This window comes from Colletotrichum spaethianum (assembly GCF_022836535.1).
Source record: "Colletotrichum spaethianum MAFF 239500 DNA, contig29, whole genome shotgun sequence".
NCBI classification, from domain to species: domain Eukaryota; kingdom Fungi; phylum Ascomycota; class Sordariomycetes; order Glomerellales; family Glomerellaceae; genus Colletotrichum; species Colletotrichum spaethianum.
The window spans coordinates 534,337-547,193 of record NW_026054799.1 but is presented as its reverse complement, the minus strand read 5'-3'; the positions used below and the strand labels follow the sequence as shown (position 1 = coordinate 547,193).

General features: G+C 53.2%; 4 protein-coding genes across 4 annotated transcripts; all 4 read left to right on the top strand.

Moving 5' to 3' along the window:
* Nucleotides 1–709: 709 nt before the first annotated feature.
* ColSpa_09638 (uncharacterized protein) lies at nucleotides 710–904 on the top strand (the record flags this gene model as incomplete). The annotated part of the gene is made up of 1 exon (XM_049275850.1): nucleotides 710–904. One exon carries the CDS (start codon nucleotides 710–712, stop codon nucleotides 902–904), a length of 195 nt encoding a protein of 64 aa, XP_049131807.1.
* Nucleotides 905–1,761: 857 nt separating this feature from the next.
* On the top strand, nucleotides 1,762–6,191 carry ColSpa_09637 (regulatory protein cys-3; the record flags this gene model as incomplete). The annotated part of the gene is made up of 8 exons (XM_049275849.1): nucleotides 1,762–1,842; nucleotides 1,917–2,105; nucleotides 2,191–4,467; nucleotides 4,570–4,998; nucleotides 5,058–5,304; nucleotides 5,360–5,610; nucleotides 5,682–5,910; nucleotides 5,965–6,191. The coding sequence occupies 8 exons, from the start codon at nucleotides 1,762–1,764 to the stop codon at nucleotides 6,189–6,191; spliced, it is 3,930 nt and encodes a 1,309-aa protein (XP_049131806.1).
* An 842-nt stretch (nucleotides 6,192–7,033) lies between these two features.
* Nucleotides 7,034–9,708, top strand: ColSpa_09636 (putative oligoribonuclease; the record flags this gene model as incomplete). The annotated part of the gene is made up of 7 exons (XM_049275848.1): nucleotides 7,034–7,420; nucleotides 7,510–7,631; nucleotides 7,688–8,852; nucleotides 8,976–9,121; nucleotides 9,194–9,408; nucleotides 9,462–9,574; nucleotides 9,634–9,708. 7 exons carry the CDS (start codon nucleotides 7,034–7,036, stop codon nucleotides 9,706–9,708), a joined length of 2,223 nt encoding a protein of 740 aa, XP_049131805.1.
* Nucleotides 9,709–10,743: 1,035 nt separating this feature from the next.
* On the top strand, nucleotides 10,744–12,587 carry ColSpa_09635 (ribosomal protein S16, mitochondrial; the record flags this gene model as incomplete). Its single annotated transcript, XM_049275847.1, has 4 exons — nucleotides 10,744–10,993; nucleotides 11,083–11,463; nucleotides 11,525–11,641; nucleotides 11,707–12,587. 4 exons carry the CDS (start codon nucleotides 10,744–10,746, stop codon nucleotides 12,585–12,587), a joined length of 1,629 nt encoding a protein of 542 aa, XP_049131804.1.
* Between the last annotated feature and the right edge of the window lie 270 nt (nucleotides 12,588–12,857).

Below are 12,857 nucleotides of genomic sequence, written 5' to 3'. Positions count from 1 at the left end.
GTTCAAAGGCATCCTGGAGGTCCAGCACTCGGAAAGCATATGCGCGATGTAGGCAACACGTCAAGGCTACCTTCACCAAGGGCTACCTCAATCGATGGAAGACTGCTACTCGTGCTCATGGCAATATTAGCTGGGGGACGACCCAACATCATAGCGTGATGAATCGAGCTCGTCTTGTTTGCATGTTGGATAAATGGCGAGACGAGAGCAACAACGACTGGGGTGCACGCAGGCTTTTGACAGCCGCCTGGGTTGATGAGTGGCAGAGCATGTCTCAAGATCACGCAGGGACACAAGATCGCGCTAAGCAAGCCTGGGGAGTGACACTCAAGTCGCGTTATTGGAGTCAGTGGCAGTCGACCTTGCTACAGCTCAAAAGCCGCGAATATGTTGCACTCGATGTCCGAGAAAGGAACAGCAAAAAAGCAGTACGGCGGCTGCTGCTTCATTGGAAGGGAGACATAGATCTGGCTACGTCGCAACATTCAACGACCACTCGGACCAGCTTTGCGAACTCGCGGAGAGGTGCTGGGCTCGGGCTCAGTCACGGGTCGCTGCCACTTTCGAGGATAGTTCATGAGCGAGCGGGCGGCTTATCGCTCAGGGGTTCTCGGACTCAAGAGGTTGGTCCAGCGGTCGAAGAGGAGGACCATGACGGGGGCGGCTCCGGACCCGACGTCGATGGAGTCGTCATGGACACGCCGACGCGATGGACGGGCATGGCTTCTTCTGTCAGGCTGCCGTCTATGACACCATTCGCGCCGCTACCGACACCGTTCGAGCGAGAGCTCCGGGAACGATACAACAGGAGCGTGCCTACAGCCCCCACAGGCCAGCTGAGCAGGCTTTCTTTTGCACAGGCGCAGAGGCTCTCCGTGGCAGACACGCGACGGGCCACCAATGAGAGTAGGCCGGAGGCGTCTGGAAAAGGAGAGTGATAGACGATTTGTGCTCTTTGTGAACGAAGTAACGGGTAATGGCCCTCAATGAGCATGGATTGTATGATATGGTCTTGTGGATTAATTTTTTTCTTACTTTTCTTCTCTTATTGGAAACTACTAGCGAGTATAGCCAGGCTGCCTTTGCAGCACACATTGGTAGAGGCTGGAAAAGGAGGTTATTCGCTGTTTGGCAGTGTCGGTGCTGATGATGAACATTCAAGTAGCTTGGTAAGACGTTGATACCTTCAGTAGGCTAGCTCAAAGACGCAATGCATAAGTCTCTCAACTACATAAGATGTATTGCCGCATTTAAACATCGCTAGATGATGTCTTTATGTTTCTGTAAGACTACCGTGATAGAAGCTCTAGAGGCTCTTATGACTTTGAAGTACCTCGTCTAGTACTAGAGCATATAAAGTACTTTCACCCATGCATCCTAGCGTCATTGTTTAGACAGCTGAGGTACGGGGGGGGCTTTATCTTATCACGGGCGTTGGGTTGCGACACGCCGCCCTGACCCCCGTCATCAGAAGTTCTGCACCTTAGCAGCAGGCAGGTACGTATCGCCTAAATACCCCCAAAGTCCAAGTTGATGCACCTCACGCTACTTGAGCTACCTCAACTTAACTGATTTTCATCGACCCTCCCACTTACATCCACCTTTTGCATAGCTCGGTTTACTCCTCATCTCACCTTAAGAGCTTCAAACTACCCCTCAATCCAATTGCTTCGACGATATCCGAACTGACACTGCGTTCCCCCGACCTTCGCGCCCTCCCACCCATCTGAGCAATGCTGCTGCGGTTCTCCTGCTAGTAGGATGAGAGCAGTGCTCCCAGGCAGGCCAAGGTCTGGGCTCCAAGCTCTTGCATCGGGCTTTTGGGACTCGAGACACTTCAATGTGAGCAGCTGCGACTTTGCTCTCGCTCCTTCCACCGTTGTTGTCGTTGCGTATGGCGTTGACTGGCCGCGCAGATATACATAACCGGCAGCGCAGTCACCATCCTTGGTGATTCCGACACCATCGTCCAGACCATCTACGACGACGACCCGAGCCACCTGCAGGCCGTAGCCTTCGACGAATCCTCGGGGAAGATTTCCACATGTACCGACTCCGTCGTGAGAGTTTACAAGCCATTTGGACAGTCGGAAGATGCGCTAAAGGTATGTTGGAGCCGCGGCTCCTATCCTGTCTCCATTGCTCTCCACCACGCTTTATACAGCAGCTAACAACGTCTCTGCGTTCCAGTGGGGTCTTCAATCATCCTTTCCGATTCCCGATCTTCAAAATGCTGCCGGTGGCATCTCGCTAAGCTGGGGTGGCACCGAAGAGCTCCTCGTAGCCCATTCCGCTCTCTACCTATACTTGACCACCGACGAGCCAGCACAACTATGGAACAAACCTGTCCCGAACCCCCTGAAGCTCGCAGAGCTCTCCTACGACTCGGCATACATAGCATCGGTTGGCCTACAGGATTGCCTTGTCAAAGTTTGGCGCCGGTTGACGTATGGAGCCGAGGATGTGCGCTTCGACCTGGCTTATTTACGCCACCCGGACGTAGTGATCAGCCTCCGATGGCGAAAGCCTTTCCACACTGAGCAAACCGTCGAAAATGCTCTCTATACCATATGCGTCGATAATGTGGTCCGCGTTTGGACTGGCGCAGATACGCATTCCTCGGGGCACATGAATCTCTGGGGAGCCATCGACTTGGCCTCGTCTCTCCAGGAACAGAGTCTCAGATCTGCCATTGCCGTAGTACCATCGCTTGCCTTTGTCATTGACGGGAGAGAGGTCTCAGCTGCCACGGAGCTGACAGTTCAACGTCGTCCAGTTCAGGAAGGGAAGCACGACGCCGCCCTCGAGAACTTGATAGCCCTGGCAAACAAGAGCCCCGAGCTCTGTGTTGCTTCCGATAGCACAGGGGACATGACCATATACGCTTTCGAGGACGTCGGTTCTAAACCGAACAAGTCCAAGGCCGCTGTCAAGGTCGCAAAATTCAAGTCGCATCTACTTGACTTCCGGCCTGATCAGTACATTCAAGTACAGAGTTATTGCAACCGACAAACCGGGCGGCTGCATGTGTTATTCCATGATTTTGATGGCCAGATTCAAGTCTATGAAGTAGATTTAGTGGACTGCCTCGACACCGTTAACAAGGAGGGCCGCCTTGCTCGGCGCTGCATTTGGTCCGGTCATTCGGCCCCCATCAAGAAAATGGTTAGAAACTTCAGTGGTAGAGCTGTTGTGTCTAGAACAGAGGAGGGGGAAAGCATTGTCTGGACACATGCAGAGAACAACATGACTAGTCTCTTGCGGCAGAGCGTCATTCCGGGGAGCGCCCACATTCATCGCATTTGCGTCCTACGCAAAGGTCGCTTCGTCATGTTCCTGGAGCATAACACCATCTCTCTATGGGATTGTCGGCCACAGAAGGCAATGCTGTTGGAGCGTCAGCCATATGAAATCTCAGGGAAGCCACTTTGTCTTTTGATTCTGCCTCGACAAAAGGTGGAGGAATATGCCGTTGCACAGGTTGCTACGATTACCTCGGAGCAGGAAGGACTTGTCTGGGAGGTCAATTTACCTCGGTACTCTCACCAGCGTGCTAAGGCTCACACCAATGGTCGGGACGAGACATCGATCAGAGAATTTTGTAGGTTCAAATTGAGGGACGCTGAAGGAATCGCGTATATGCTACCCGTTGATCCGGCTGGATCTGCGCCGGTAACGTCGGGCTTTCTGGACGTCTTTGCCAGGGATATTGCCATATCCTACACGCATACCGGCCGAGTGGATTTCTGGACAGCAAAAGTTGACAAAACGGGAAATCACGTCGGCTGGCTTTCCACATCTTCGGCAGAGACAGGTCTTTCCGAGCCGGCTCTCGTTAGCGGCAGCACTCTCAAGAAAGCTGCGCTCGTCGATTCAAGCAGGTCGCAACTTTCCATCTGGGACATTGGCGGCGCTCGGCTCGAGTTCACACAGGATTACGGTACGCACAATACCATTCAGGACCTTGACTGGACGTCAACGCCGGACTCGCAATCGATACTTGCTGTAGGCTTTCAGTCCAAGGTAGTCTTGCTCTGCCAGATGCGGTTTGACTACCTGAACAAGGGACCGGCCTGGGCTGCAGTGCGAGAGATCAGTATTCGTGAGTTCACACCTCATCCAATAGGCGATTCCACGTGGTTGGGGGACGGGCATCTCGTTATCGGCTCCGGCAATCAGATGTTCGTTCATGGGAGGGATTACGACCTGTCTAGCTCTCTAATCAACAGCCTACAACTCCCACACAGGAAGAACGGCGTCTGGGATATATTTGAAGCCGTCCAGAGGTTTAATGGTCCGCTACCGGTTTTCCATCCCCAATTCTTGAGTCAATGCATCCTTGCCGGTAAAAGCACTGTAGTGCGGAACGTACTCATGGCTTTGCATAAAACGCTCAAGTTCCTCATTGCCGGCGAAACGGTGGATGACTATCTGGGTTTAGACCCGGCAGTCTTTTACATGGATGAGGTAGATGCTCCTGTTCCCCCCTTTTTCCCCCTTCAATTTTTCTCCAGTGCTATTGCAACCAAAGGATGAAGCTATTGCTGACATCACTCTTAGGGATCACAGGCATCAGAAACTCAACTGGGCTCTCACTTTAGCTTTCAAGCATCTAATGACGAGGCCGACGAAACGTTCGGCGAGGAAACTGCTCATGCCATCAACGGACGTTTGACCAAGGTCGGCCTTCGGCAGCTGTCGGGCCATGAGCAGATACAACTAGCAGATATTGTCGAATGTGTTGGAGTAGTGGAAAAACAACGCAGGTCACTCGATGAGAACGGGGCTCGTTTCATGCTCTTCTTTCGCCAGCATGGCCTTCGCAAGGGCCGGACGAGCGAGATCCAGATGTCCTGGCGAGAGATCAACTGGGCTTATCACTCAACCAGCCAAGATATCCTCACTGATTTTGTTACCAAACAGTGTCACGGCACCGTGCGCTGGGAGGATGCACGAGAGAGCGGTATGTTCATGTGGCTTAGTGACCGCAACGCTTTGGTAGGTGCAGCATTTCCTTGGCCAGTGACTGGTACACAGCAGGCTCACGTTACTCGCAGCGTACGCAATTTGAGAACGTGGCTCGCAACGAATACACTAAGAGCGAGATGAAAAACCCAGTCGATTGTAGCATCTACTACTTGGCCCTCAAGAAAAAGACAGTCCTCCAGGGGCTCTGGCGTATGGCTCACTGGAACAGAGAGCAAGGGGCAACTCAGAAGTTGTTGGCCAACAACTTTGAAGAGCCCAAGTGGCGGACAACAGCTCTGAAAAATGCTTACGCCCTGCTCAGCAAACGACGGTTTGGTAAGTTAGAAACAAATCAACTCATCTTCCCAACGCTAACGTTTTGGGCGCGCAGAATATGCGGCAGCGTTCTTTCTGCTCGCTGATCATTTGCAGGATGCTGTCAACGTCTGTTTGAACCAGCTCAAGGACCTCCAACTTGCCGTGGCGATTGCACGGGTGTATGAAGGTGACCAGGGTCCGGTACTGAGAAAGCTCTTGGAAGAGGAGGTGCTCGCTGTGGCAGCCAAGGAGGGCAACCGCTGGCTCGCGTCATGGGCTTTCTGGATGTTGAACCGTAAGGATATGGCGGTTAGGGCTCTCATTGTAAGTTGCCCCCAACATCGAATCAGGGTAAATAGTCGGCGCTATCTTCTAACACGCGCCCTTCATTGCAGTCCCCTGTTTACACCCTAGTGGAAACGCCGTGTGCCCCTGACATGAGGTCGAAACTTTTCCTCACGGATGACCCTGCATTGGTGGTGCTGTACTCGCAATTACGACAGAAGACGCTTCAAACACTTCGCGGGGCGTCGAAGGTCACTCCGCGCGTCGAGTGGGAATTCGTCCTCCACAGCGCCAAGCTCTACGACCGTATGGGTTGCGATCTTCTCGGGTTGGACCTAGGTAAGCGCCATATGGCTGCGTTTAGGTCGAAAGCCAAGGCTGACAAGCTTACAGTTCGCAACTGGGAGTTCCTGAAACCAGTATTGAGCATGACTGATGGCCTAGGTGGCGAGGTCAATCCGCTGAAGATGCTGCGCCGACGTAGTTCACTGGTGGTAGCTGACTTGCCCATGTCGAGTCTTCACGCCGGTATGAGATCAGGCGGATCGGGAAAGCAGTCAACTCCGACGGTTTTCCAAGAACCGGACTCGAGCTCGCTCCTCGATAGCTTCGGGTTCTAGAGGGGAGAGTGGAAAGAGGGCAGCTCGCTTATCAGCGGCTCATGCTTGGCAGACAGTAGCAGCATTGTACGATCCCTATGCATCAAGATCATGAGGTATTGGCCTTACAGTTTGGGTAACATACTACGAAAGCTGGCTTTTGTGATTTACCAGGCATTGTTAATTGGGAAAAGGTCCTTGGTAAGAAGTGGAAAACGTGCATACAGTGTGATTACTAAGCATGGGTAATTTGGCGGCTATTTAGTACGTCATCGTCTGGTGTGTTGCTTATGTATTTGCCAGCTCCGTCCGGGCCGGAACCGGACTCGGGTTAGTGTTGGCTGCATGGATGAAGGGGATCTAAGCAGTTGTGCCTGCCTCCACACACTGACAGTGAGACGCGCGACTTGTGAAAAAAAACATTCCCATTTGGCATCGGCATGGGTATCCCAGAGATAAGGATTCCATTACGGATCCCGTATCGCAGCTACATGCCTTCGCCAACACTCTTCCGTCTTATGTAATTGACTGTGCAACTTCCTATTTCATCGAGCACGACATTCCTTTGTGTGTATCACCTTACTTGTGTGTAAGGGACAACACACCGCTTTCTATGTACTCTGTGTTACGGCTACTCTCATCTGTTGCAGGTATTCTCATACACATAGTCGCCGGCTGAGAAGCGATTCAGAAGTCGGGTTGGTCAGCACGCCGTTGTTATCGCATCGATCCGTCACAGAGCGGGGCCGTAACGCTCGTCACTCCTCTTTTCTCTATTGAGGAACCGATATTGGGCTTGCAATACTTGCACAACCTCGTTGATTCCTTTCATCGCAGCGCTGGCAGCTACCGTCAAAGTAAACATGGCTCCTGATCGAGGTTACCGCGACGATGACGACGAAAACGATAACCGTGCTGTCGTTGGGCCCAGCACTACACATGCACACGACACCAACACTGGGAATGCCCTCGGGCAAGGGCCCGTTATCCACGGTCACAGCTTTACTCTTCGCGGCATCCTGGTGGGACTTTTGGTCGGCCTGGTCATCTGCTTCTCCAACATGTATTTTGGCCTCCAAACAGGATGGGTGAGCTCCATGACTATGCCGGCCAGTCTGATGGGCTTCGGCATTTTCAAAGCGCTTTCTCGCCACCTGCGATTTCCCTTCAGTCCTGTCGAGAACGTGCTCGTTCAGACCGTGGCAGGAAGCATGGCCATCATGCCGCTTGGCTGCGGGTTCGTTGGTGTGGTAGGCCTCTCTATCTACTCCCCTCCCCTTGCTGCCTGCAGCAAGATGGGAGATGAACGTACCAGGTGGATGGCTGACAATTCCATCAGATTCCTGCAATGAACTACCTCCTAGCCCCCCAGGAGCAGGGGCCCCTCAACATTCCTCTTTGGAAGCTTGTTCTCTGGTCACTGGGCCTCTGCTACTTTGGCGTTGTCTTTGCTGTCCCTCTGTAAGTTGGTCACAGAACCCTCATCGAGCAAGTTCCATTCTAAACAACGACACCAGCCGACGGCAGGTTATCATCCGTGAGAAGTTGCGTTTCCCCAGCGGTTTCAGCACTGCAGTGCTCATTGGGGTTCTTCATGGTCAGACACGCAGAGCTGGTCCTGACGCCGTGTCGGGCGGCTTCGCGAGTTTGGTTCCTGACCAAGATGCCAAATCGGACCCGGCGCCAGAGTCCGGTCATGGCCGCACTGCAAGCATCGCGGATCCCGAGAACGCCAGAATCAATGATCCGGAAAGCGGATCTCCAGACGATTGGGCGCGAAACATGAGGCTGCTGCTTGTATGCTTCGGGGTCTCGGGGTTCTACACGTTGTGCTCGTACTTCGTACCGGCTCTGCGGAACATCCCCATCTTCGGTACCAAGGCTGCCGGTGTTTGGTTGTGGACCTTGAATCCGAGCCCAGCATACATTGGCCAGGGCATCATTATGGGTCCCGAAACGACTTTGCACATGCTCCTTGGCGCCATCATCGGATGGGGAGTGCTGTCCCCCTTGGCCAAGTACCAGGGATGGGCGCCAGGCTCTATCGACGACTGGGAGACTGGTAGTAAGGGCTGGATTGTATGGATTTCTCTCGCCATCATGCTTTCCGACGCCATCGTCAGCCTTGGCTACATCGCCTTCCGACCCCTAGCACGCCGGGTTGGCAATGAAGGATTCAAGGGGCTTTGGCAACAAGTTATGGACCAAGGGCAGCGATACCTGGGCACTCGACGCCGTTCGAGTCACGGTTACTCGGCCCTGAACACGGACGAAGACGGAGAAGCAACCAGCACCTCCAGACTTTTGCCTGGGGCAGCACAAAGGCCGGCCACTATTCGCAGAGCGTCGGTGTCGACGAACAACGACCCTCGGGTAGAGGAGGCAGACGCGCCATTGGAGCAGCAAATCAGCAACAAGCTTGTGTTAGTCGGCCTCATCTTGTCTATACTGCTGTGCATCACGACCATCCACATCGTCTTTGGTGACCTTGTCCCGCTTTACGCGACAATCGTCGCTGTTCTCATGGCGCTTCTGCTCAGCATCATGGGCGTCCGAGCACTTGGCGAGACAGACCTTAACCCCGTGTCTGGGATTAGCAAACTTGCACAGCTCTTCTTTGCTCTCATCATTCCTCAGTCGCACCAGTCGAGTGTGTTGATCAACCTGGTGGCAGGCGCCGTGGTAAGTTCTCATCGACGGCACCCCTGACTCGTTGTGTGAGCCGTTTGCTAACCTTTACGATAGTCAGAAGCAGTATGTACATCTTATCGATGGCGTTTCTGTGATGCAAGCTAACGTGTTTAGGGTGCCCTACAAGCGGGTGATCTTATGCAAGATCTCAAGACGGGCCATCTCCTCGGGGCCGCACCTAAAGCCCAATTCTGGGGCCAGGTCATCGGAGCAACAGCAGGCGCCATTGTCAGTGCCTTTGTGTACCAGTTATACACAGCGTGAGTATCGGCCATCGTCTGTACTTGCAGGCTTGTCTTTCTGTGCGGAAGCCACTGACTGTTACGTTACAGGGTCTACACTATTCCTGGTGATCTTTTCCAGGTCCCTACTGGATATGTGTGGATATTCACAGCCAGGCTGGTCACGGGTAAGGGCTTGCCACCTATGGCTCGAGAGTGGGCTCTTGGGTTTGGCATAATCTTCGCCATGACGACTATTGCCAGAACATTGGCGGCCGGTAAGGTGTGGCGGTCGTTGGTGCCAGGAGGCATTGCTGTGGCGGTTGGTGAGTATTTGCAGGGCTACAGAAGCGATGTATTATCACTGACCCAGTAACAGGAATGTACAACGTACCATCCTTCACTTTGGCGAGGACGGTTGGTGGTATGCTCAGCTGGTATTGGATCACAAGCCGAGGCCAGTCGAGCACGCCGTTGATTGTATTAGCTTCAGTAAGTGCAGCTGAAATTTGCGCAGAGTGAGACTCGCGACTAATGCATCTGGTATGTAGGGATTCATCCTTGGCGAGGGGTTTCTCAGTATCGTCAACCTCATCCTGCAGAGCATCGGCGTGCCACACTACTAGGACCAACATCCAAGGGCGTGGATAATTAAGTTGCAATGCCCGGCAACGTCTGAGAGTGAGCCTTGTAAGCCAGTGTTCTGGTAGTAGATGACGGTGCAATAGAGACGTCTTGGACCTAAGAGCGTGCCAGGGAGAAACAGATGAGTGGGACGGGTGTATGCTTTTGTGCTTGGTTGATGTCAGTTGAAGTTTCGAGGACGCTTTGTAAGAAAGTTGACACATGAGCGAGAGCTAAGAAGTTGGAGTTTAGCTTGGTGACAGTGATGACGGGGTTGGTGGTTTATAACAAAGGGTTCCGTCGCCAGTCAGAAAATGGTATCGACCAACTTCTGGGTCATGTAGCTAATGCAGGGAAGATGCCTCTATCACATTCAGTGTTGCGTAGCCGGAGAAAGTGCGGCTCCTTGTTCAAAGTCCATTGGTCCCTGATAAACGGCCGCAGAAAACGCATGCCTGTGTTAGAGATCCCTCCAGCGCACAAAAAGGGTAAGAGGGGCAATTCTGTGAGGGGCACAACAGAAAGAAAACGCTCTTCCGTCAAGGGGATTTACGATAGCCGTGCGGCCCTCAGACAAAAATACAAACACGCCTTAGACTGAGTTGGGCCGTGTCCCTTTTCTCGTCGGATAAGGTCGGCGCTAAGGTAGGAGAAAGTAGGAAGAAAGACTAAGAAAAAAAATAGGAAAAAATCCCACCTTTAAATCAACAAGTCAGGCCAGGCACTTGCCTGCATTTGCACCCGCGCCATCCAGACATTGCCTGGGGCCCCAGCACAGTCCCACACTGCTTGGAGGCGAAAAAATATCCATCTCACATTCATTCTACTGTCACTCACCCGCTCACTCACAAGGTCTGTAGTTTGAACGTGAGATGCCCAGCCCAGCTACAGAATCGAACACCAAGAATCACACTTGAATCAGGTGGAAATAGGTGAGCATCGGATCCTATGTTTTTTACTAACAGCCCCACTGCAAAAACGTCTGACAGTTTGAGCCAGGAAAAGGACCAACATAGACACCACCTTTGATCATCACCATGGTCGAGGACAACCTCAAGAACAAAGACCTCGCCGAATCCGATGTCTCATCGGAGGGGTCCGACTGGGAAGACGCCGAGCCCGAAGAGGAGGAGACTGTGGCCTTCATCTCCCTCCTCGACGACTCCGTCTTTCCCAACATGAACGCTATGCTGCAGCACTGTCGGGAGAAGCACAATTTTGACCTCCTCGCTGTCCGTCGCCGTCTCGGCCTCGACTTCTTTGGCACGGTCAAGCTTGTCAATTTTAGTAGGTTCCTCCTCCACGTCATCAAGCATCAAGCATTGGGCCACATCGCCAAAACCCAGGCAAAAAGGAGCGCTAATGCTCTCCATCAGTTCGCCAACGTATCCACGACGGTGCTGCCCTGCCCGAAGCCATCTCCGCCGAAGACATTGCCGATGATCATCTTATGAAGCCCGTTATTGAGGATGATGCTTTGATCATGGCTCTCACAGAGCTGGATCTGGACAATGAATCACCAGAGGCCACTCAGCAAGCCGCCCAATCTTCTTCGCGGGAAGCTCAGCTCGAGGAGGAGCTGGAAAAGCTCAAGTCACAGTTCGCCAGCTACCGCGCCGCTGTCGAGCAGACCCTTGACCAGCGCTGGGGAGACGACACTATTGTTGCCACTCAGGGCGAGAAGTCGCGCGACGTTGACGACAAGGGTGTTCGGAAGGACGAATCTCAATACTACTGGGAGTCTTACGCCGCCAACGGTACTTTTTGCTCGCCTCTTGCCTTCTGTTCGCACTGGCCGGTCTACTGACCATCCCTTAGACATTCACGAGACCATGCTCAAGGACAAGGTCCGAACTGACTCTTACCGCGACTTTGTCTACAACAACAAGTCTCTCTTCAAGGACAAGGTCGTCCTCGACATTGGTTGCGGCACTGGTGAGTGCTTGTCCGAGCCAGCATCAAATGGACCATGCACCGGCTAACTAAACACTGCGCCACAGGCATTCTGAGTATGTTCTGCGCCAAGGCCGGCGCGAAGCAGGTCTTTGCCGTTGACAAGTCCGACATCATCGACAAGGCTCGGGAGAACGTCTTTACCAACGGGCTTGCCGATAAGGTCACCTGCATCAGAGGGAGGGTCGAGGACATCAGCCTCCCGGTCGACCAGGTCGACATCATCATCAGCGAGTGGATGGGCTATTGCCTGCTCTACGAGGCTATGATGAACAGTGTCCTCATCGCCAGGGACCGCTTTCTGAAGCCCGATGGCCTCATCGCCCCGAGCATCTCGACTATATGGATGGCCCCCGTTTCAGACCCCGAGTATATCACCGACTTCGTCACCTTCTGGGACGACGTCTACGGCTTTGACATGAAATCGATGAAGGCCGGCATCTACGACGAGGCCCGCATCGAGATCATGCCCGAGAATTGCATCTGCGGCACCCCATCGCAGATTTCGTACATTGACCTGCACACCGTCAAGATCGAGGACCTCGACTTCGAGGCCCAGTGGAAATCGACGCTGTCCAGGGATATTCCGTCACTTGACGGCTTCCTAATCTGGTTCGACATTTTCTTCACCACTTCTCGCAAGGACACGATTCCGGCGGGCTTGCAGGTCAAGGCTGGCGAGACGAGCGTGACCCGGCCCGGCGAGGTAGCCTTCACCACCGGACCCTCAGGCCCTGACACCCACTGGAAGCAGGGTTTCCTGATGAGCAAGTATCTTGAAGAGAACAATGATGTCAAGGCTGGTGCTGAGGTCTCTGGTCGCGTCGTCTTTAAGGCGCCTGAGAACAACCCCCGTGCGCTGACCATCAGCAACACGTGGACCGCACCCACCCAGGAGACGAAGACGCAGCTATGGAGGCTAAGATAGAAATGCTGCTCCCCTTGGCGAGAATCTGCTGTTGAAAACAAGGAATGATACAAGATCCGTTATGGAAACCTTGGGAGAACATCAGAACAGAACTGGCCCGTGTTATTGTCACGAAATGATATGCCGCTTTTGGGGGCTTGTCGTGGCAATTTTACCATACCTATCTCATCGTACGATGAAATGAAGAGACCACGATTCAGATACGTGTGCTGTGCCGATTGTCAATCGCAGATGCTAGCCTAGTATTATGGTACAAGCCTGCGCAGCAAT